The 25669-nt window shown below is 45.6% G+C and overlaps 1 protein-coding gene across 3 annotated transcripts in view; it reads left to right on the plus strand.

The window, feature by feature from the left end:
• The first annotated feature begins 11204 nt into the window (after nt 1-11204).
• VRK2 (VRK serine/threonine kinase 2) overlaps nt 11205-25669 on the plus strand; it is a 77046-nt gene continuing 62581 nt past the window's right edge. The window contains exons 1-3 of one of the 3 annotated variants that reach the window (XM_083733496.1): nt 11205-11412; nt 17141-17281; nt 24122-24177. In XM_083733496.1, coding sequence (XP_083589622.1) covers nt 17146-17281; nt 24122-24177 — 192 coding nt within the window. In that variant the 5' untranslated portion in view covers nt 11205-11412; nt 17141-17145. Of the gene's footprint in view, nt 11413-17140; nt 17282-24121; nt 24178-25669 lie in introns of those variants that run through there. The other 2 variants (XM_083733495.1, XM_083733497.1) reach the window with 2 other exon arrangements.

The raw sequence follows: 25669 nt of genomic DNA on the forward strand, positions 1-25669 counted from the left end.
TATGTCCCCACTGTGGAAGGATCTAGAACTGGCCTCTATAGTCACTTACGGACACACTGTTAAGACAATATTCATGGAAGACAATCTTACTCGGCTATGAGTGATTGCCAGAGAAGAAGAAGGAGAAGAAGAAATGTTAATGTTGTTGTTGTTGTTGTTGTTGTTGTATAAAGGTAAAGGGACCCCTGACCATTAGGTCCAGTTGTGACAGACTCTGGGGTTGCGGCGCTCATCTCGCTTTATTGGCCGAGGGAGCCGGCGTACAGCTTCCGGGTCATGTGGCCAGCATGACTAAGCTGCTTCTGGCGAACCAGAGCAGCGCACGGAAACGCTGTTTACCTTCCCGCTGGAGCGGTACCTATTTATCTACTTGCACTTTGACGTGCTTTCGAACTGCTAGGTGGGCAGGAGCAGGGACAGAGCAACAGGAGCTCACCCGTCGTGGGGATTTGAACCGCCGACCTTCTGATCGGCAAGTCCTAGGGCTCTGTGGTTTAACTCACAGCGCCACCTGCATCCCTTCTTGTTGTTGTATAGGACACTCCTATTTTCAGTGAATGCCGGAGGATATGTAAGAGCAACCAGCCATCTTCCCGCTTCTGATGCCCAGCAATTGGTATTCCACCACGGATTATTCCAACATGGAACCACTCTACGTTGCAAAGGATTCTGGGAGGGGGAGGAGTCTCTTCTTGAGTTGTACAAAGTTCTGATTGCACTTGTTTAGTTTTGCTGTCGCTCTGCGCTTATGGCTGTAATAAGATTCTAAATTAAGTTGTGTAATGTTCCTTTTTAATAGGGCTGTATAAATAACCCAACAAAATTTTTAATGAGTAGAGAGGACTATCATAATCTATCATTAATTTAATTATATAGACGATTTCCCCCCACCCACCCCCATATGCTTATATTTTGGGAGGCATGTGTGGATGCTTCTGATTTTGAACAGTGTCAACCATCATAATTAGCAGTTTTATAGATCTTTAAAACCTTTTGTGGAATAAGAGACCGGGAATACATAATTCTGAAGCAATTTTTTTTGAGGTCGGTAGAATAATAAGCTACTGGCTAGTGATGGGGAAGTTTTCAAAATAATTTATTTCAGACATCTTCAGCACTCAATTCTACCACCAGCACCCCTTCCCCTTACAGATAAATATTTTTCCTGTTTTGTTTTTAAACTCTTATCAAAAAAAGAACATATCTGAACATTTGAAGTTGATTTATGTCAGTCTATTACCCCAGGAGGGGTGGGGTGGGTCATATCAGCTTGCTAATATTTACAAAAAGTGGAATGGAGGGCTGTGAGAAGGGAGGAGAGCAGTAGCAAATTGGCGAGGTGGCACTGCGTAACCAGCTTCCAGCATTAACAACATTTATTGCATAAAAATGGAATTAAATTGTATAATGAAAACAGGCAATAAATACATTTTTTTCTTGATTTTATTATTTCATCATTTTGCAAACTGCTTTGAGGTTCTTGTATTTATTTATTTATTTTACAATCAAGTGATGTATCAATTTTATGAAACAAACAAACAAACAAACAAACAAACAAACATGAAATTGCACTTTCCCAGCTAGAACTTCCCCACACTGGACAATCTCAGAAACAGTAGTGGTTGTTTGCTCACGATAGACTGGCAGCTCAACCTGGGAGGTTTGGTAGACCTAGCAAGGACAGCTGTTCCTCACTGCTGCCAGAAAGCCACTGCCAGCCAGAGCAGGTAACACTGGTCTAAAGGTAAAGGGACCCCTGACCATTAGGTCCAGTCGCGGACAACTCTGGGGTTGCGGCGCTCATCTCGCTTTACTGGCCGAGGGAGCTGGCGTACAGCTTCCGGGTCACATGGCCAGCATGACTAAACTGCTTCTGGCGAAACAGAGCTGCACACGGAAACGCCGTTTACCTTCCCGCCGGAGCGGTACCTATTTATCTACTTGCACTTTGACGTGCTTTCAAACTGCTAGGTTGGCAGGAGCAGGGACCGAGCAACGGGAGCTCACCCCGTCGTGGGGATTCGAACCGCTGATCTTCTGATCGGCACGTCCTAGGCTCTGTGGTTTAACCCACAGCGCCACCCGCGTCCCTCACTTTTCCTTAGGATGCCCTTATTTTCACTGGAGAAATGTTGGAGGGTATGGAGTTATCCAAACCTCGCGCTGTCTGAAGGCAATCCTGTACAGTGGTACCTTGGGTTATGAACTTAATTCGTTCCGGAGGTCCGTTCTTAACCCGAAACCATTCTTAACCTGAGACGCGCTTTCGCTAATGGGACCTCTTGCTGCCGCCACACCACCAGTATGCGATTTCCATTCTCATCCTGGGGCAAAGTTTGCAACCCGAGGTACTACTTCCGGGTTAGCGGAGTTTGTAACCTGAAGGGTTTGCAACCTGAGGTACCACTTTATAGGGAAGGTTTTTTTAATAAAAAGTTCTATTATGTTTTTATATACAGTGGTACCTTGGGTTACATACACTTCAGGTTACATACGCTTCAGGTTACAGACTCTGCTAACCCAGAAATAATACCTCGGGTTAAGAACTTTGCTTCAGGATGAGAACTGAAATCGTGCTTCAGCGGCGTGGCAGCAGCTGGAGGCCCCATTAGCTAAAGTGGTGCTTAAGGTTAAGAACAGTTTCAGGTTAAGAACAGACCTCTGGAATGAATTAAGTATGTAACCAGAGGTACCACTGTATGTTGGAAGCCGCCCAGAGTGGCTGGGGCAACCCAGTAAGATGTGTAGGGTATAATTAGTAAAATTATAATTACGGAATGGGATGTGCTTATTTTCATTGGAGAAATATTGGAGGGTATGGTAGACGTGCACCATAAATTGGTGACCAGCTGAAGAAACAGGTCCCTCTCAGAGGTTACTGCACTACAACTTCCATCATGCTGGTTAGGCCTGATGGAAGGCAGAATTCATCAGTGTCCAAAGTGCCACAGGTTAGCCAGCCCTGCTGCGGGCTAATTTCAATCCCAAGTGGCCCACATTCGGCTGTGTATACACTACACCGTTAAAGCGCATTTGAAGAGCACCCTTTCCGTCAAAGATTTCTGGCCACTGTCATTTTACCCCTCACAGAGTTACGATTCCCAGCATCCCTTAACAGACTGCAGTACCCAGAATTCTTTGAGGGGAGGGCTTTCAGTGGCATTCCAGGATATATTCAGGATTCACGGACACTAACTCTCCTGCACACATATATATCTCAGCCATAAAACCGCCAGTATATATATGTATACATGTATATATATGTACACACACAGACACACACACACACACACACACACATAAAATCCCTGTTCAGCTTCAGCAGGTTCTGAATGGCTGTGAAGGTCAGTGAACAATGAGAATTCTGTCCTTACGTGATGCACAGACTGAGGCTAGTAAGGAGATCCGGAAGCACAGATGCCTGTAGTGGCCTTCAAGGGTCTGGTGACCACTACAGTTGCTGGGAGGCTTCGATCTACCCAATGCTTCCATCAATGGCAAAAAATATATGCAAGAACTGGGGTTATTGTTTAAATTTATACAGTGCCTTGAATACCGTGAACAATATTGCCCTGATTCAGCATTTACATTTTTCTTTGTCAAACTGAGCCACGTTACTGCTTAGATCCACTTTTTAAAATTTCATTTTATTCTCTTGGTGGGGTTTTTTTTTTTTTTTTGGTCAAAGCAAACTGTAGCTAGGGATAAAACGGATGGCTCAATTATCTTGAAATCTTGCCGTTTCACACCTTAGATCTGCAACAGCGGTGGCTAGTCGACTTGCGACTTCTCACACTGTTGCCTGGTGTGACACCTCTGTGGTATTTAACACTGACATTTCAGCACCTCCTCTCCGCATCCCTCCTTTTAGTCCGAGAGTGCTTAAAATATCATCGCTAAAATTACACGGAGGGGGGGGAGAGAGGAAGGGAGGGACATAACAACCTTGTATCAAGCACATCAGCAGTACAACCGAGCAAAGCATGGAGCAATTCCCTCAGAAGCTGCAGCCGAGAGAAAGTTCTTTGTGTCCAAACAGAGATCTATCCGTGCTACGGATGCTACTTTTTTTTCTCCATCCCCGGGTTCTCAGAAACTTTTCAGGCAATTACTTCCCCAGGTACCAGGGGGCCTTGCGCACCTAAAGGCCACAACACTCATTTCCGTCAATGTCTGGGGCGCGTTGACACCCATTTTGAAGTCCCCGGCAAGATTTCCTCTGTCTGGCCTCCTGATTGAGATCACGTAATTGCAATAATTAAGGAAGCTCACCTCTGGATATTATCAAAGTGACCCACCCAAACCTAAGTCCATATGGTTGGAAATAGCTAATGAGTCAGTTAATGTACTATGTCTAGGAGAATGTGGGCTCCGTACGGATGGCACAGAAGTGTAATTTACCAAGGCGGTGACTGATTAAGGGTTTATTCCCCCCCGTTATTTCCGCGCCACCCCCTCCCCAAGTGGACAATTGTTAACGTTCTGTGACGCGCTGCGAGTTCAAACTCCTAAGCACTTTTTTCATGTGTGTTCACACATTTGCAGAAGGAAGTGAATGTGACCGTAAACAGCACCTGTGACCTGGGCTTTTTAAAGATGTCTCAGTTGATTAATTGATTGGCTTGTGCATAAATTTGCATATGAATACCATGATCGTTCTGAAGGGGTGTGTGGAAATGGTTGTTCATTCATTGTGTTGCTACAGAAGAAACATCCTTGCCCGTGCGAGTGGGGAAAACATAGCAACATGCCTTGGACATGGTCATACTATTTATATTCAAGTAGACCAGTGGGACGCAGGTGGCGCTGTGGGTTAAACCACAGGTGAAGAAACAGGGACACCTGTTTCTTCACCTGGCCACCAATTTATGATGTACGTCTACCATGCCCTCCACTATTTCTCCAATGAAAATAAGGGCATCCTAAGGAAAAGGGAGGGATGCGGGTGGTGCTGTGGGTTAAATCACAGAGCCTAGGGCTTGCCGATCAGAAGGTCGGTGGTTTGAATCCCTGCGATGGGGTGAGCTCCCGTTGCTCGGTCCCAGCTCCTGCCAACCTAGCAGTTCGAAAGCACATCAAAGTGCAAGTAGATAAATAGGTACCACTCTGGTGGGAAGATAAACGGCGTTTCCGTGCACTGCTCTGGTTCGCCAGAAGCGGCTTAGTCATGCTGGCCACATGACCCGGAAGCTGTACACCGGCTCTCTCGGTCAGTAAAGCAAGATGAGCGCCACAATCCCAGAGTCGTCCGAGACTGGACCTAATGTTCAGGGATCCCTTTACCTTTTTTAAGGAAAAGTGGGGCATTCCGGCATCAAATCAGAAACCAGGACGGCTTCTCTAAATCTGGGATGTCCCTGGAAAACAAGGAAACTAAGAGAATCTCATATACTGCACTGTTTAAAACGCTAGATTCTAAAACACGAAGGGAGACCAGGGAGAAAAAAGCCCGAGCAGAAACCTTTTAGGCAATTGAAATATCTGGATTTATGAATAACACTGAGATTCCTCCCCCACCTCGCAGCCTTATCCTCTCTGTAGGGAGAAGCCGTAACTCAATGCAAGCAGTAGCAGTCCTGCCATCCATTCTGCGCAGACCTTTGAGGTCTGCAGCTGACATTAGTGATGACCCAAAAGCCAGCATACTTCACTGATGACTACAGATTGTCATAAAGGCATAAGCGGCGCTGGAGGTCAGAGCTATTCTTCAACAGCAAAAGGGGAAAAGGGAAAAAAGGAAAAGGACCAGTCTCTTCAGAGAGGCAAGAGCTTTGCAGTATAAAAATAGTGGTGTTGCAAACAGGTACAGCACAGACCGCAGGGTGTGGGGTGGAAAACGACAGGATTGCTGTTTTGGCAAATGATTGGTTTCTGCTTGGATCTGCTCCTTTTTATGAAACGATAGGCTAGGCGTTCAGCTGCATATCTAGCTGCATAGCTAGAAGAGGTCTGAGTATAATCGAAGGGACAGCTGCATATTCCTGCCTTTCTGGGGGTTCGACAAGATGATCTTCAGGGTCCCTTCCAACTCCACCATTTTATGATTCTATGAGGCAGGAAGAATGGAAGAATGGAGGCAGAGATTTTACTTTCTTGGGCTCCATGATCACTGCAGATGGTGACAGCAGCCACGAAATTAAAAGACGCCTGGGAGAAAAGCAATGACAAACCTAGACAGCATCTTAAAAAGCAGAGACATCACCTTGCCAATAAAGGTCCATATAGTTAAAGCTATGGTTTCCCCAGTAGTGATGTATGGAAGTGAGAGCTGGACCATAAAGAAGGCTGATCCCAAAGAATTGATGCTTTTGAATTATGGTGCTGGAGGAGACTCTTGAGAGTCCCATGGACTGCAAGAAGATCAAACCGATCCATTCTTAAGGAAATCAGTCCTGAGTGCTCACTAGAAGGACAGATCCTGAAGTTGAGGCTCCAATACTTTGGCCACCTCATGAGAAGAGAAGACTCCCTGGAAGAGACCCAGATGCTGGGAAAGATGGAGGGCACAAGGAGAAGGGGATGACAGAGGACGAGATGGTTGGACAGTGTTCTCGAAGCTACCAACTTGAGTTTGACCAAAATGCGGGAGGCAGTGGAAGACAGTAGGGCCTGGTGTGCTCTGGTCCATGGGGTCATGAAGAGTTGGACACGACTAAACGACTAAGCAACAACATGAGGCAGGAACTGGTTCATGGGTGGTCCCTTGGTGGAACCATCAGTGTACACAGCTGGAAGATTCAGGACAGATAAAACATGCAGTGCATGCAGCACATGCTTGAACTATGGAACTCTCTCCAACAAGAGGCAGTCATGGCCACCAACTTGGATGGCTTTGAAAGAGGATTAGACAAATTTGTGGAGGAGAGGGCTATCGATGGCTACTAGCTACGGTGGCTGTGCTCTGGCTGCACAGTTGAAGGACAGAATGCTTCTGAACATCAATTGCGGGAAACAGCAGGAGAATGAGCTCTTGTGCTGAGGTTTTGCTTGCTGGTTTCCCATAGGCATCTGGTTGGCCCATGTCTGATCAGGATGAAGGACTATATGGACCACTAACCTGGTCCAACAGGCCCTCCTTAAGTTCTTAATTCACTGTCATGAATTATCTTAGAAAGCTTTAGAAGACCACAGTGGTACCTCTGGTCAAGAACTTAATTCGTTCTGGAGATCCGTTCTTAACCTGAAACTGTTCTTAAGCTGAAGCACCACTTTAGCGAATGGGGCCTCCTGCTGCTGCCGCGCCACCAGAGCACGATTTCATCCTGAAGCAAAATTCTTAATCCGAGGTACTATTTCTGGGGTAGTGGAGTCTGTAACCTGAAGCGTATGTAACCTGAGGTACCACTGTATTAGATGAATTCATGGAGGATAAGGTCCGTCTCAGAAACTACAACTGATCCAGAATGCGGATGCTAGACTGGTGACCAGGAGCAGCTGCTGGAACCACATAACCCTGGTTCTAAAGGATCTACATTTGCTCACAGCACAATTCAAAGCCCTAAACGGCCTCGGCCCTGTATACCTGAAGGAGTGTCTCCACCCCCATCATCCAGTCTGGACACTGAGGTCCACCTCAGAGGGCCTTCTGGTGATTCCTTCACTGCGAGAAGTGAAGTTACAGGGAACCAGGCAGAGGGCCTTCTTGGTAGTGGCACCCGCCCTGTGGAACGCCCTCCCAACAGATGTCAAGGAGATAAACAACTTTCCGAAGACAGCCCTGCATTGGGAAGTGTTTAATGTTTGATGGTGCATGTTCTAGTTATTTCCTGATTGGACTACTGCAATGCGCTCTACATGGGGCTACCTTTGAAGGTGACCCGGAAACTGCAATTAATCCAGAATGCGGCAGCTAGACTGGTGACTGGGAGTGGTCGCTGGGACCACATAATCTGAGAGATCTGCATTGGCTCCCAGTACATTTCCGAGCACAATTCAAAGTGTGCTGACCTTTAAAGGTGCTGACCTTTAAAGCCCTTAACGGCCTCGGTCCTGTATACCTGAAGAAGCGTCTGCACCCCCATTGTTCAGCCTGGACACTGAGATCCAGTGGCGGTTCCCTCATTGCAAGGTTACAGGGAACCAGGCAGAGGGCCTTCTCAGTAGTGGCACCCACCCTGTGGAACACCCTCCCTTCAGATGTGAAGGAAATAAGCTGCTATCCTATCTTTAAAAGACATCTGAAGGCAGCCCTGTTCAGGGAAGTTTTTATTATTTAATGCTGTACTGTTTTTAACACTCGATTGGAAGCCGCCCAGAGTGGCTGGAAAAACTCAGCCAGATGGGTGGGGTATAAATAATAAATTATTATTATTATTATTGATGCTTGCTGTGTTTTTATTATGTTGGAAGCTGCTCATATCCTCCTCCTCATCTGGGAAAGGGGTGGGAAAGGCCCTTGGCTCAGTGACAAAAGCATCTGCTTCACGTGTAGCAGGATCCAGATTCAATCCCTGGCATCCCCAGGTTTGGCAGGGAGAGATCCTGCGTGAAACCCTGCAGAGCCCCTGCCTGGTAGCTGATGTCTACAGTACGTAGAGAGCAACAGTCAATCCTTGGTCCTTGGAATGCGTACCTAGGTCTCCTTTTTAGGTTCACACTAAAATCACCCAGAATGAATGCCAGAATGCGTGAAGTGGCTCTGATTTAAAGACTCATTGACTTCCCAACAGCCCTCAGAAAGCAACAGGAAAAAGAGAAGCGAAAGCAAAGGAGCAGGAATCGCCTGATAAAGCTTCTTTCCAAGTGACTCATTTGGGTAATGATGCAATGAAAGTTAACCACTCTCTGTTCCCCACTGATTTCCGCAGGAGGCTGAAGCGTCCACTAAAGACAATGGGAATTCACGCTTAATCCTGACCGGATCATGCCCAGAGCCAATGAAATATACTCAGAGTCAAGTGTGGATTTAATGCTGTTTATTCAGTTCATAGTAGTGAGGAATGGAAGTTCCCCCCAAATATCTGCTTTATATACATTATTTACACAATGGGCCGCACGTGATTGGCTAATTCCAGGATTCTTCTGTAGGCCAATCAGGTTGCGGATTCACTTACACCTGGAGCTGGATTGGGTGGCTCCTGCGGACCAATCATGCTGCTGCATTGTTCTAGGACCAATCAGACTGCTGCATTCTGGACCCTACTGTTCTAGGACCAATCAGACTGCTGCATTCTGGACCCTACTGTTCTAGGACCAATCAGACTGCTGCATTTTGGATCCTATTCAACTCAGTATATAACACCCAACAATTTTGGTGAGGAGCTTCTTCTATGTGCATTCACCTGTACTCCACCCCTTTCTTTTAACTACAGGCCTTGTTATCTCACCCCCCCCCCACCTTCTTTCAAAGTCATGCCTGAAACCCTGGGAAGTTCAGTGCGACTTACTCCCAAGTAAGTGTGCATAGGATGGCAAGTATGTGATGCAGCCCTCTGGCAAAGGCTGATGTGCACATCTGCACGGTTGATGCTTAGGGACTCTGGGAAAGGAGACAATGAACAATAAAACCCTTGCAAAAACCAAAAAAACTACTGCACACACGCTCCCCAAGTCAAAATAGAAACACTGGTTTGGGATAGGAGGACTGTTTGGGGCAAAGGAAATAGAGAAAGAGGTGTCAGTCGGACCTACTACTGCTTAAGTCCATCAGTTCCATAAACAACTGTCTCTTTGGAGCTAGAGTGGGCAAATGCAACAACAGAAAGAGTTGTTTAAGGGTTTGTGTGTTGGGACTAGGGTTGGAATGATCCAGGTTCACATTGCTGTCTTGCTATATCTTCCAACATTTATTTGATGAAAATAGTGGTGTCCCATTCCAGAATGATAATTTCACTATTCATACCCCACACATCTCACTGGGTTGCCCCAGCCACTCTGGGCAGCTTCCAACATATATGAAAACATAACAAAACATTATTAAATAATAATAAAACATCTGCCTGGTTCCCTGTAGCTTCACTTCTCGCAGTAAGGGAACTGCCAGAAGGCCCTTGGTGCTGGATCTCAGTGCCTAGGCAGTCCGGACCCAGAAGCTGTACGCCAGCTCCCTCGGCCAGTAAAGTGAGATGAGCGCCGCAACCCCAGAGTCGTCCGCAACTGGACCTAATGGTGAGGGGTCCCTTTACCTTTACCTTCTGCATGTGCAAATGGCTTTAGATACCTAATAGGTCCATAAATTAAATTTAATTAATTAATTAATTAATTAAATTAAGGGACGTGGGTGGCGCTGTGGGATAAACAACAGAGCCTAGGACTTGCCGATCAGAAGGTCGGCGGTTCGAATCCCCGTGAAGGGGTGAGCTCCTGTTGCTCGGTCCCTGCTCCTGCCAACCTAGCAGTTTGAAAGCACGTCAAAGTGCCCGTAGATAAATAGGTACCACTCCGGCGGGAAGGTAAACTGTGTTTCCGTGCGCTGCTCTGGTTCACCAGAAGCGGCTTAGTCATGCTGGCCACATGACCCGGAAGCTGTACGCTGGCTCCCTAAGCCAATAAAGTGAGATGAGCGCCGCAACCCCAGAGTCAACCATGACTGGACCTAATGGTCAGGGGTCCCTTTACCTTTAGGTCCGTAAATTAACATGTAGCATACGTTCAACACAAAAAACAGCGACAATTTGTTGTCGAGAAAGGACAGCTGGACATACAGTGGTACCTCGGGTTACATACGCTTCAGGTTACATACGCTTCAGGTTACAGACTCCGCTAACCCAGAAATAGTACCTCAGGTTAAGAACTTTGCTTCAGGATGAGAACAGAAATCGTGCTCCGGCGGCGCGGCAGCAGCAGGATGCCCCATTTGCTAAAGTGGTGCTTCAGGTTAAGAACAGTTTCAGGTTAAGTACGGACCTCCGGAACGAATTAAGTACTTAGCCCGAGGTACCACTTTATTTCAGTATTGATAAGGGTTTTGTACCTGCCTGCATTCTGCAGGAATAAAGGGCCCCATAACCTTCAGTAGCTTAGAGGGCCTCATCAAACCTAAATCCGGCCCTGGGGGTTGGGGGTTGGTTTGGATGACCCTCGCGCCCCTTTTCCAACTCCGCGATTGCCCTGCGCTGCCGCTTTTCGCGCGCTCGCGCGCGCTCTCGAGCCGGGCGTTTGTTTGCTGAGGAGGCGTGTCCGCCGCCTCCGCTTCCGATAGGCTGTTCTCGGGCGGGCGGGCGCGCGCGCGCTTGGACACGCCTCCCTCACCCCCCCGCCCAACCCCGGCCGGCACCTCTTTGGAGTCCCTCTCGCCGGACCACGTGACCAGGCTCCTTGGCGTGGGAGCTGCGCGCTGACCGGCCGCCGTCACGCTCATCCGCCCATTCGCCCGGCGCCTCAGGAAGGAGAGGAAGGAAAGGAAGAAGATACAAAGTTTCCAGCGGGGGGAGAAAGACAGACTTTTCCGAGCCTCGGAGTCTTCTCCCGGCGGTAGGCTGAGGACTTGGCGGCCTCTCCCAAAAGAAGGGGGGGGGGGAGAAGTAGGGCGGGGTCCCCCTGAAAGTTTGGGGTCACTTGAAAGTTTGAGCTAAGCCAGGGCGGGGGGGGGGAAGGCAGGACCGCAACAACAAACAGCCCCCCCCAATCCATAGAATGGTAGCGTCGGAAGCACTACCGAATTTACGTACAGTATTAAGCTAAACATAACATATTTAGCCGCCCTAAGCCCGGTCTTGGCTGGGGAGGGCGGGGTATAAATAAAAATTTATTATTATTATTATTATTATTATTATTATTATTAAACAAGCTGTAGCTTAGGGGCCCCCCAAAAAAATAAAGGGGAAAAAAACCCCTGGATGTACATTTCTAGTATATAAGATAAGAAACAAATAGAATAGATAGATAAACTTTATTCGCATTAGCCAACGGCCATGGCAACATAAAACAAGCAATATATACAAATAAAAAGACAGCAATAAGGGCAATCAAATGACCAAGATTATCGTTTAGATAGTGGCTCTTAATCTCATTGCACCCTTGATAAGAACAAATAGAATAACACCTACATACAAGAGCCCCCCCCCAAAAAGATAAAAAAACTGGATATACATTTCCAAAATATAAGATAAAAAACAAAATAAAGCCTACATACAGCAACAGTGTTTTGTGTAGGTTCCTATGATGTAAGTAATGGGCCCGCAATCATTTATGTTAGAGCTTAATTATTTCACTGTTAATATATGTAATTGTGCTTCAATTCGACAATGACTTTGATAAAATACATATTTTGTTATGTTCAAATAGCTTTAGATACCTATTAGGTTCATAAATTGCCATATAGCATATGTTCAACAGACACACACACACAAAAACAGCAACAATTTGTTGCTGACAAAGGACAGCTGGACATATAAAGGGTTCAGTAGCTTAGGGCCTCATCAAACCAAAATTCAGGGAAGTTTTTAACGTGTGATATTTTACTGTATTTTGGTTTCTATGGAAGCTGCCCAGAGTGGCTGGGGAGGCCCAGCCAGATGGGCGGGGTATAAATAATAAATTATTATTATTATTATTATCCGGCCCTGAATGGTAGCGTCGGAAGGGACCCCCAGGAGTAATCTAGTCTAACCCCCCCCCAGCAAAGTTAACAGACTCCCCAAGGCAGGGCCAGCCAACCTCCTGGTTTTAAAAAAAATCTCCAGTGAGGTGCCGAAATCCCAATAGAGCAGAAAAAAAGACTATTTATTTATGCCACCACAGCTGCTCGGCTGCTGTTGGCCCAGAGATGGAAAGAAGTCCCTACCAGAGAAGAATGGCAGATTTAAGTTGATGGATTATGGCGAAATGGCAAAAACGAACAGAAGAATCAGAAATTTTAAGAAGGAATGGGGGAAATTGATAATTTATCTTAAAAACCATTCTAAACAGTTAAAATCGTTAGTTGGGTTGGACATGTAAACATGTAGTTTATCGTTGAATTTTGGATATAATAGTGGCGTAAAAGATTTGGATTATTGGATCCCCAGCCGATGTGGACAGACTCCTCCGAGCTGGAAAGCCCACCACCTGTCCTCTTGACCCGTGCCCGTCCTGGCTGATTAGAGCGTGTCCAGACGAGGTGCGGGGCCCCCTGGGGGATATCATCAATCTGTCCCTTGGCACCGGGACATTCCCAGGGGAACTGAAGGAGGCAGTGGTGCGCCCGCTCTTAAAGAAAACATCATTAGATCCTTTAGATCTATCCAATTACCGCCCAGTTTCGAATCTTCCATTCCTGGGTAAGGTGATTGAGAGAGCGGTTGCTGAACAGCTTGGTAGGTTTCTGGATGAAACATCAGCTCTGGATCCATTCCAGTCCGGCTTCCGCGCTGGTCATGGGACCAAGACGGCTCTGGTCGCCCTAACAGATGATCTCCGCAGGCAGCTGGATCGAGGCGGGTCGGGGCTGCTGATTCTTCTAGACCTGTCAGCAGCCTTCGACATGGTCGATCACGAACTCCTGGACCACCGCCTTGCCGACGTGGGGATCCAGGGCACAGTCCTTCAATGGCTGCGCTCGTTTCTCTCTGGTCGGGGACAGAGGGTGGCGCTTGGGGGGGAATTGTCATCCCGCCACTCCTTGGTGTGTGGTGTGCCCCAGGGTGCAATACTCTCCCCGATGCTTTTTAACATCTTTATGCGCCCCCTCGCCCAGCTTGTCCGGAGTTTTGGGCTGGGCTGCCATCAGTATGCTGATGACACCCAACTCTATCTGTTGATGGACGGCCACCCAGACTCGGCCCCAGACACACTGATCAGATGCTTGGAGGCTGTGGCTGGATGGTTTCGTGGGAGCCGGTTGAAGTTAAATCCTTCGAAGACAGATGTCCTCTGGCTTGGACGGGACGACATGGGACTGAGGGGGCAACTCCCATCTCTTGCGGGGGTGCAATTAGTGCCAGCACCGTCCGTTAAGAGTTTGGGTGTAATCTTCGATACCTCCCTCTCCATGGAGGCGCAGATTGCAGCTATAACAAAGGCGGCATTTTTTCATCTCCGCCAAGCTAAGCAGTTGGCTCCTTACCTCTCTCGCCCTGACCTAGCCACTGTGATCCACGCGACGGTCACCTCCAGACTGGATTATTGTAACTCGCTCTACGTGGGGCTGCCCTTGAGACTGACCCAGAAACTCCAGCGGGTGCAGAATGCCGCAGCGAGACTCCTTACGGGATCTTCGCTTAGAGATCACATTCATCCGGTGCTATATAAGCTGCACTGGCTCCCGGTGGAGTACAGGATCAGGTTTAAGGTGCTGGTTTTAACCTTCAAAGCCCTATACGGCCTAGGACCCTTGTACCTACGGGACCGCCTCTCCTGGTATGCCCCACAGAGGAACTTACGGTCTTCAAATAAAAACACCTTGAAGGTCCCAAGCCACAGAGAGGTTAGGCTGGCCTCAACTAGAGCCAGGGCTTTTTCGGCTGCGGTTCCAACCTGGTGGAACGCTCTGTCACAAGAGACAAGGGCCCTGCAGGACTTGACATCTTTCCGCAGGGCCTGCGAGACAGAGCTGTTCCACCTGGCCTTTGGTCAGGGCGCAGCCTGACTCCCTCCTTTGGCAATCTTTACAAGACTTTAGTTTATGGTTGCCATTAATTTTGATTTTAATTCATTTTTATAATGTTTTATAATGTTGTACTGTTTTAGTGTTGTTAGCCGCCCTGAGCCCGGCTTCTGCTGGGGAGGGCGGGATATAAATAAAATTTATTATTATTTATTATTATTATAAAAGATGCAGGAGGAAATGGTCAGCAATAAGACCCACAAAGGGGAGGCGGGAAGTCCAGGGCATTTTTTGAATCTTGTTTTTATGCTGTTTCTTGGATATGTGATTGCAAAACATGAATATGAAAAATGAAATAAATATTCTTTTTAAAGGGGGGGGGGATCTCCAGTGAAAGAGACAGCCCTGGCAAATTGGCTGTTCTGGCTGAGGCTGGTGGGTGGGAGTTGGGGAGGGCCACAGGCTTCCCACCCCCATCCCAAACTCCTCAGTTTCATAAAAGAAAGAGTGGACTCGGTGTTCTGCTTCTCTACCCTCTTGTCCTCAGGCACTTGGCAAATTTAGATATATTTTTTTTATAATGCAAAAAAAAAATGCTGAGACTTTTTGGAAGTGGAAGCTGGAGTGAAATATTGTAGCAGTGGAGTGGTGGTTTCAGCCAGCCAGCCCCTTCCAGGGTACTCCATTCCATTCCTCCCCACTCCCCCCCCCCTCCTTTGGGAAAACACAGATATTCTGCATCTACTGGGCATGTTCTTTCAGCTGCTTTGGGTGGTTCCCTTTTGAGTTTTCTTCTCACTCCTATTTAGGAGTGGAATTCCCTGCAAAATTTAGTCTCCTCCCTCCATAAATTCTGTGGTACATCCCTTTTGTGCAGGAGTGGCAGTGTTCACTTGGAGAATTGCGTTTGCTAGTACTGTAGCATGTAGCTAGGTGTGGCTCGTGTATTGCAAAGACTCCTGGGAGATGAGTGGGGAGATGCTTGGTTTTTTAAAAGTGACTGCAGCTGCAGCCCTATACTCATTTAGGGCAGATTCACGCCACACGTTTAAAGCACATCACTTCCCTCAAAGAACCATGGGAACTGTAGTTCCATCATGGAACTACAATTCCCAAATTATTAGTTAAGGATAATTAAAAGTAATAGAAAATTAAGAAATGCAGAAGTATAATAAAGAACGGAAAATCATCAGAGGTGTTGACGGAAGTCAAAATATTGCATAAGATATGTTGTATGACTGTTGGAACTGATATGTTTAAAAATCAATAAAAATGTATTTTTTTAAAAAAAGGAAGTACAATTCCCAATACAGTGCTACCTAGGGTTAAATACTTAATTCGTTCCGGAGGTCCGTTCTTAACCTGAAACTGTACTTAACCTGAAGCACCACTTTAGCTAATGGGGCCTCCTGCTGCCGCCGCGCCGCCGGAGCACAATTTCTGTTCTCATCCTGAAGCAAAGTTCTTAACCTGAAGCACTACTTCTGGGTTAGCGGAGTCTGTAACCTGAAGCGTATGTAACCCACTGTACTCATAGCAAACCACAGTTCCCAGGATTCCTTTGGCCAGGTGTAGGCAAACTTGGCCCTCCAGATGTTTTGGGACTACAATTCCCATCATCCCTGACCACTGGTCCTGTTAGCTTGTTTGCCCATGCCTGCCTTAGGTGAAGTCATGTGCTTTAAATGTGCATTGAATGTGCTTTAAATGCATGATGTGCTTATGTCCTTAGCTGGGAGTAAGCTTTGATGCATTCAGCATGACATCTGAGTGACATGCATAAGTAGATGGGATTTTTTTTAAATGTGTTTCTTTTTCCTCTTGGTTTTAATGTATTTGTGTCAGAGTTTTGTCTGTCTATTTGTTTTGTTTTAAGTCACTTTGGGTTGCCCTGTGCAAGGTAAAGCAACTAACAAATTTAACAAACAAAAATAAAAAATGCAGTCTGGGCCAAATAATAAATTATGATCATACACGTATAAGCCACTTACAACACATAACAGGTGGTTACTGCATGAGCAGGAAACAGCAATAGATAACAATAGACTGCAATAGCAATTCTATTAATAGAGTTGATAAATGTCCATGAACATTAAATCAGCAAATTAACAATTCATGAATGCTCCATTGAATAAGTGTTATTGTCTGGCTCCTTAAGTCAAGGTTGTGGTTGCCAAAATGGAATGTCTAGTTGCCATTTTGGGGCACGACTGCTCTAAAGGCTTATTTTTCAAATGATGGACTCACTGTGATTGATTCTCAGTGAAACATCTGGCTAGTTCAGATGACAACCTTGAGCTAGGTTAAGAGATTTGAGAACTTAAATAAGAAAAGTCACTTGAATCCAGAGACAGTTCACATTTATATTGGCCCATTCCACAGGGCGGGAAAAGCAATTCGGTTCTAGAAATTCATTCCAATTGTTCAGATGAAATATAACTGATAGAATTCTACAGGAAGCGGTATTAGTGTGTGAAAACAGATCCAATGTTCTCCCCAGAGAGTGGAGATGCCAGATGCCATTATGTGGTCACAGGGGGTCGAAAGCCAGGTGCAAAATGTGCCTGGCGCCTGGCTAATTTCGAACACTGGATAGAGTGGGGCATTCAGGAAAGAATATATAGATGGAAGAACTCTTCATATGTTCCTATGTATTCCTCCGTTTCTCCCATTCAGGTGTGATGCCTCCTAAAAGGCATGGAAAAAGCAACCTCCCCACTCCTCTCCAAGAAGGGGTAATACTGAAAGACACCGAAAAAAGAGAGTGGAGACTAGGTCGTATGATTGGCCAGGGAGGATTTGGCCTAATCTACCTAGGTAAAGTATAGATCATCACCTGAGTCATTGCAATGTGCTGCCTTTGCTATTGGTGATTTCTGTGTGCTTGTGTTCCATCCTTATAACTGTTAGTTCTTCAATCTCTGTGTTGGTTTCATCTCTTAACCAGTTCAATCTTTGTGTTGCTTTCAAACACAACTTTATAACCATAAGGCACAGTTGGGGGTACTTGAGAATTTTGCTCCTAAATCAGCCTTTCGCAACCTGGTACCCTCCAGACATTTTGGATGACAACTTATGTTATCTCTGAGCACTGACTGTGCCTGATGGAAGCTGTAGTCCAATGAATATGGAGGACACCAGGCTGAGGATGGCTATCCTACATTACCCTATTCCCGTCTCTAAATTATTGCCATGCAATTTTTAACCCAGCACAGATGATGGTAATATGTAATTTCTGGGTTCTCATGACTTTGTTGCTGTTGTTGTTTAGTCGTGTCTGACTCTTCGTGACCCCATGGACCAGAGCACGCCAGGCACTTCTGTCCTCCACTGCCTCCCGCAGTTTGGTCAAACTCATGCTGGTAGCTTCAAGAACACTGTCCAACCATCTCATCCTCTGTCATCCCCTTCTCCTTGTGCCCTCAATCTTCCCCAGCATCAGGGTCTTTTCCAGGGAGTCTTCTCTTCTCATGAGGTGGCCAAAGTATTGGAGCCTCAGCTTCAGGATCTGTCCTTCCAGTGAGCACTCAGGGCTGATTGCCTTAAGAATGGAGAGGTTTGATCTTCTTGCAGTCCATGGGACTCTCAAGGATCTCCTCCAGCACCATAATTCAAAAGCATCAATTCTTCAGCGATCATCCTTCTTTATGGTCCAGCTTTCACTACCATACAACCCTAAATAGCAACACTGATGATATTCCTGACTCCTACAGCTTCAGAAACCACTGTTTGACTTTCAGAGCTGAAGTTAACCTTTAGGAGCAAGAGTGAATTTTTCTGGATGTCCCTCTTGGCACTGGAAGCTTAACTGGGCTATGCATGGTGTCTTCAGACACATCTCAGCTCCTGGCCATCTGCTGTCCTGTCCCCGTGCCCATTCAGAAGGTGGCATGCCAGTTTCAACAGGGTCTAGATGCCAATTCCACAACACAGCCAGTGCCACAGTGCCAATTTAAGGGAAACATATCTTTGCGGATTGTCCGTAATCCACCTAATAGCAAATATTTCTGCATGTTCCTCTTTCTCACCCATTGGCTTGCCTCCGTGCTGTTGGTTAACTGAATAAGGAACAAGGAACCTAAGAGACAGTGGCCAAATGAAATCGCTTCCACCTTGTGGGATAACATTGGGAGTAGAAAAGGCTAAGGAGTAAACCCTGGAATGAAATCCCTAAGGAGGTTGATGGCGCCTTGTACACCTCCTTCCAGCAATTCCTGCAGCCAAGCTGGTCCCTAATGTATTGCTCTGCTTTCCTTTGGATCACATCAGCAAGGCCGGGAGGGGTCATCTGGGCAGCCCAGGGCCTCCATACACACTGCCTAGCCTGGGGAGGTCACTTCGGTGCTATTAATGCAGCAGTTTGACTTCACCCCTGGAGGCACACTCCATTGTCTCTCAAGACCAACAGATGCCAATAACAATAGATTGAATTTCACTTCAACATTGGCATCTGTCTGGATGCGCCCAAATAGTCATGTCACGCTGAAAGACTGACTGTTTTGTGGGGATGAGAGATTTTGCAGCCAGGATCTGACTTGATTACATGCACGAAGGAGACAGTGAAGAAGATGGGTGCGCAGAAACATAGACCTATGAGAGAAGACGTTACTAGACAATTACAGCCTTGATATCAGATAGCTCTGTCTGTATAGATCTCTCAAAAGTAACATAATATTTCCCCTGAGCTCTGCAGGCCTCAAGCTTAAGTAAAACACTCATCCACAGACTGAGCTTCAGTTAATGTCTTTCGTGCATGTTAAGACTTTCACAATGTTGTTGTTTTTCTAAAAGGTCTTCTGGACCATATTTAAGTTGAGTTTGAAAACATTGCCATTTTTTTAAACTTTCTGGTGCTGAAATATGCCTTCCTAGCATGGTTATTGTGATGTCAGTGCAGTGTTTCTCAAACTTTGGGTCCCCAGCTGTTGTTGCACTGCAACTCCCATCGTTCTTGACCACTGGACCTGCTAGCTAGGGATGATGGGAGTTGTAGTCCAACAACAGCTGGGGACCTAAGTTTGAGAAACACTCCAGTATGTAAACCGAGCAGAAGAATAATTTCTGAGGAACACTGGTTAAAAAAACCCACCCTTCTTTCCCTGTGTATGTGCACGTACACAAATACACTTTCTTGAGGCCATCAGTGTTTTCAAAATGAGCATCTGTTGCCAAAACCTCCAGCAGCAGCAGTGAGATCAGCTGTGGACAGGAGTTGGGGAATTCTATTTAATTGCCAATAGGCATAGCTTTTTTGCTCTCCCCCAGTGTGCAAACTTTGCCTGCAAAACCGGCTCCCTAAGATCTATGGCAGACACTTTTCTCCATTATATTCCAAGAGATGATTGCCACGAAAATGAACCGCTGTAAGTGAAAGCTGGCAGGCTCCAGCTGGCAGCCCAAACCAGCAAGTTAACTTTGTCGGACTTCTGGGTGCTGTAGTGCCAGGCTGTCAGTGAGCGGGGAGGCGGAGAATGGCAATTTCCTCCAGAAATGTGCTCCAATGTTGCTGCTTGCTTATTAAAACTAATAAAAGCTGTGGGGGAGCGCCATAGCTCAGTGGCAAAGAACATGCTCTGCATGTAGAACATCCTGGGCTCTGTCTCTCTAGATAGGAGATCAGAGGGAGACCAGTAGGAATAGGCAGTTCAGGTTTAGGTGGGTCGAATAGCTGGTGCATATGGGTTTTGTTTGTGGAAAGGCTGTAGCTCACTAGTAGAACATCAGCTTTGCATGCAGAAGGTCGCAGGTTCAATTCCTAGGATCTCCAAGAAGTTCAGTTATGTTTGATTTCATGAAAAGTTGTCAAAGGGTTTTCATTCAGGTGAAGGAAAAAGAAACCTAGGCGTTAATGTACTGTGCAAAGGACCTGTGTTTGTACACACATGACCTCTGGCCTTGAAGTTGTTCTCCAGAGGTTGTTGGATGGGGTGACCAGCTTCTTAAGCCGTGTTGAAGGGAGGGAGGCAGCTTACACTGTAGCACCCAGCTGCTTGCAAGCTGGTTAATCACATTTCTATAGTAGAATAGGGATGCAGGTGGTGCTGTGGTCTAAACCACAGAGCCTAGGACTTGCCGATCAGAAGGTCAGCGGTTCGAAACTCCGCGATGGGGTGAGCTCCCATTGCTCGGTCCCTGCTCCTGTCAACCTAGCAGTTCAAAAGCATGTCAAAGTGCAAGTAGATAAATAGGTACTGCTCCAGTGGGAAGGTAAACTCCGTTTCTGTGCGCTGCTCTGGTTTGCCAGACGTGGCTTAGTCATGCTGGTCACATGACCCGGAAGCTGTACGCCAGCTCCCTCTGCCAGTAAAGCAAGATGAGCGCCGCAACCCCAGAGTCGTCTGCGACTGGACCTAATGGTCAGGGGTCCCTTTACCTTTTTATAGTAGAATCAGATTCTACTTCCGTTAACCACCTCTCACAAGCTTGTTCTTCAGAGAAGTTTTGCACTGCAAACCCCATTAACCCCAAGCAGCATGTTCTAGCTAGGGCTGATATGATATGGTTTATGCCTTTAACATTAAGTGATGTAATCTTTAATGATTTCATCATGAAATATAATTGTAAAGAGAGAGTGTCAATTTAGCGTTAAAAGTTGGGAAAGAAAGTATGAGAAGAATAAGACAGAAAAAGTGAGAAGAGTTTCAGTTGCAGATTATTTGTCTTTTACCCTTATTTTACTGGAGAAAATGGTGCAAGGTTTGAGTTTCTATTGCTCTGGCCTGCTATCTCATCTTATTCAGTGTTCTTAACCAGCTGATTTATCCTTTTTTCCAGTTTTCAGTTCATAAAATGAAACTATCAGACGTAAGGTCTCGTAGAAAGTTATTGGTAAAGTCCAGTTAAGTTTGGTTTGTATGGAAAGGTGCTAATCATTCAAAATCAATGATACTATCTTCAATTATCTTCAGTTCATTTTAATTTTATTGAAGAAATCATTATTCCTCAACAATCTGTTTTTCTTCCTTTAACGGACAAGTTTCTTCTTTATATTTTAAATAATGATTGGTTGTAAGGTTGTAATTTTGCCTTTATTAATTATAGTTAAAGGCTTTAACTCAATATTTCTATCTCTTTCTTGATCAGTTCGGTCCCAGTTACATTTTCACAAAGATATTTTAAAGTCTCTTATTCTTAAGATAATTTTAATCAAGTCTTTAAAGTTAATTATAATTATAATATTTGCATAATGGCAGAAGCACTTAATGGTATGCAACAGTTTCATGTGAATTTGGACTTAGTCTCCAACTTCACTCAAGGACCAGTTCCTTTTTTAGCAATGCCCTGAGTGTGATGTCCATGGTGTGGCACTTCTGGGTGTTATTGGACCCCAAATCCCATATGCCCCGCAGAGGACCCTACAGTCTGCAAACAATAACGTTTTGGAGGTCCCGGGCCTCAAGGAGGTTAGACTGGCCTCAACCAGAGCCAGGGCCTTTTCGGTCCTGGCCCCAGCCTGGTAGAATGCCCTGCCACAAGAGACCAGTGTGGTGTAGTGGTTAAGAGCAGTGGACTCATAATCTGGGGAACCAGGTTTGCTTCCCCGCTCCTCCACACGCAGCTGCTGGGTGACCTTGGGCCAGACACACTTCTCTGAAGTCTCTCAGCCTCACTCACCTCACAGAGTGTTTGTTGTGGGGGAGGAAGGGAAAGGAGAAGGTTAGCCACTTTGAGACTCCTTAAAGGGAGTGAAAGGTGGGATATCAAATCTAGACTCCTCTTCTTCTTCTACCAGGGCCCTGCGGGACTTGACATCTTTCCGCAGGGCCTGTGAGACAGAGCTGTTCCACCAGGCCTTTGGTCGGGGCCCAGTCTGACCCCTCTCCTCCTACTACACCCTATATATGAGGCCTCTCTAACGCCTCTCACTGGCTCATATAAATAGCTGAGCCTGGTGAGTACCTAAGGTTCCCAACCCCTATAGTCATAATTTGCCGGTTGCCTTCTGATCTTATTTGATTTTAATCCAGTTTTAAACTGTATTTCAGTCAATTGCTGAATTTTATGTTTTAATGTATTTATATTTTGATGGTAGCCGCCCCGAGCCCAGTTATGGCTGGGGAGGGTGGAATGTAAATAAAAATTTAATTATTATTATGATGATGATGCATATATTTTTTTTAAAAAAAATATTTTTATTGATTTTTACATGAAATTTCCAAAAAACATACAACATATTTTCTTATCTTATTCAGTGTTTTGGACTTCCATCAACCACATCTGAAGATTTTTCAGTCTTTATCACTTAATCTGCATTTCATTAGTTTCACTATTACTTTTAATAGTCCTTCACTAATAATTCTCTTCATACTTTTCTCTGCAATATTTCGCATAGTCCTCCTTACAAAACCTCTTGAAATCCTACTAGCGTAATCTGTTGATTACAATTGCTTTTCAAATAATTCACATATTTACTCAGTCCTCTGAGAATCTCTGATCCCGCAGGTTTCGAATCTTTCCTGTCATTTTATCTACTTCTGCATAGTTCATTAATTTCGTCTGACATTCTTCTTTCGTCGATAATTCTTCTTGTTTCCATTTCTGTGTCAATAGTACTCTTGCTGCCATTGTTGCATGTAAAAACAGTTTATTTTCTTGTCTATTAATAGCCTCCCCTACAATGCCAAGTAGAAATGCTTCTGGTTTTTTAATAAATGTATATTTCAACATCTTTTTCATTTCATATTATTATTATTATTATTAATTCCCAAGCCCAGTATGGCCAGCAACATCTGGATGGCCACAGGGTATCTCCTCCCCTAGTTTAGCATGACCTACAGCTGAGGTCTTTAACCCTTGGCCATCAGGTTGTTGCTGAGCTCCAACTCCAATCATCCCTAGCCAGCCTGGCCAATAGTTATGGATGATGCAGGTTGCAACATATGGAGTGCCACAGATTAGCCACCCCAACCCACAGCCTTAATGCCTCATTGCCCATCTTTGGGTGGTAAAATGGGGTACAAGTAGTGTAGTAGTTCCCTGTTCTGCTCCACAGAACCTGGAGAAGAACCACAATAGGGGTGGGGTGGGGAAGAAGACCCCAAAGGCATTTGGAAATCGATTGTTGTCCATGGCAGTTGATCATTCCTGCAGTGCAGCCGGAGCTAAATAGGGAATTTTGTCATATTGCCATGCTGCATGGGGTGGAGAACCTTGTCCGCTTCTGCCCAGTCCTGCTCTTCCTCCTAGAATTTGTGGGGATTTGGGATCCGGTCCTTGCTCAGCCACTTGTTCACTGGATGGCTTTGGAGCAAGTTGCTGATTTTTTTTGGCCTCATTTTCTCATCTGATGAAATGGGCGTATATAGGAATAACAGTAACTGAGGGAATGAAGAAAACGGTTAAAGGTCTACATGAGGTTCTTGTTATACAGTGAGAAGATATTTTTGTTGTTGTCGCTGTTGTTACTATGTTTTTGATTTTATGATACTATTTGTGTTCTTTACCTTATTTATATTGCCCAGAGGTGTTTAGTTATTAATCTGTTTAGAGAAGCATTTAAATAAACGGTGTTGTTTGTTATTACGCAACAAGGTCTGCATGGGACTTGTCATATTGTCTCTGTTGATGCTTAGCTTAGATTCTGTTCATAGCTAGAGAGATCAATTCACCCGTAACCCACCTCTCTCTCTCTCTTCCCACCCGTATTCTGTCCTGCAGCCTCCCCTCGCCTTGATGTTCCCGTAGAAGACAGTGCAGAGCATGTCATTAAAGTGGTAATTTTCATACCTTTTAAAAAATCAACTTCCTTGGCAAAGGGCTGTAAGTTACTGCAAGGTCCTCTCTTTATGTCCCTTTTGTTACGCATCTGTGATGATTTGAACTCACGATGATATTGGGGCGGTTATACTTGATCGTGCTTTCGGTAATGTTTGCGCCTGCAAATAACTTGGGGGTAGACAGACTGCTTTGTCTCACGCCCTCTAACTTCCTGCTGAAATCCTGTAAATTTGCATACCACAAGAATTCCAGGGTTTGTTTGTTTTGTCCCTGGAGTGCCCCTCCAGATGGCAATAATGCAATAACACGGGGAAAGCGCCACAGAACAACTAATAAAGCAGAATGATGTGCGGACAGCCCATTATAAATCCACCAGTGATGCACTGTTACTGCGTTAATGACATGTTGCAGAAAACGTCTGCAAACAAACCCCTGGTCCGGAGGGGCCTTAAGAGTGCAATGTATCTCAACAAGTGCTGAAATCTATCCCGCAGTTCCTCAATGTTGCTTTCCCTACATATGAGGCTTCTATTATTATTTTTGCCTCATTCTCCATGCAATTCCAGAATGTCTATAGGCCCTGTCCCTAACAGCACCCCATAATTTCCTGATGTACCTTCTAGTATTAATATTCTTTCCTTACAGGAGTAATAATTCTTACTCTAGATTTACAGAATGGAGATGGCAGGTGCACCTCGGGGTGGAGGGCAGTTCCACAACCTAGGAGCTGCCACGACGAATGCCCTCTCCTGGGCCACCCCATCACCCTGAACAGGGCACAGTGGAATTGCCAAAAGTCCCTCCTCTGCTTATCTCAACACCTGAGAGGGTTTGGAGGGAAGGAGACCTGTGTAAATTTGCACAGGAGAACTTCCTCTTCCTTAAACGTGCACCCTCAGAATCTACTCCAGTGGGCTGGGAGAAGGTCCCCCTAGGGTAGACTTTGGGGGTACATGGGCAAAGTACAGTAAAGTCCTGCACTGGATGGAACCCTATTATCTATCCTCTTTATTTATTTTTCACAACTTTATCGCATCCATCCTCTAAGGACATCACAGTGATATATAAGAGAGTCTGTGTACTGGTCCAGGAAACGCTTCCGCTGCGCAACCAGCAACAGTTCTCTTTGCAGAGCATTAATTAAGTCCAGTGCAGAGATTCTTGTTGCAGTACAAGCTTCAGAGTCTCAGTAGCAAAGGAATAACGACACAGGGAAGCCTGTCTTTCCAAAGACAGGTTTATTGCAGACAGATAACAGAAACACCTCCGGAGCTTTCAGACATTTTTGCTTCACGCCCCGCAGGCAGAGAAAACAAACACTCTTTATATACTGAGCAACTTAACAACTTAACGAGCTTGACTACTTAAAGTCACATGACATTGCTAACTTGCCAGCGTCTTAGGTTTCACACCCTAACACCCCCTCTCGCTGGCAATACAAAAACAAAATTACTTCAGACCCATTTCTTCACAAAAGTTTTCATGCCG

The sequence above is a fragment of the Podarcis gaigeae genome (assembly GCF_964106915.1).
Source record: "Podarcis gaigeae genome assembly, chromosome: 3".
In the NCBI taxonomy this organism is placed as follows: domain Eukaryota; kingdom Metazoa; phylum Chordata; class Lepidosauria; order Squamata; family Lacertidae; genus Podarcis; species Podarcis gaigeae.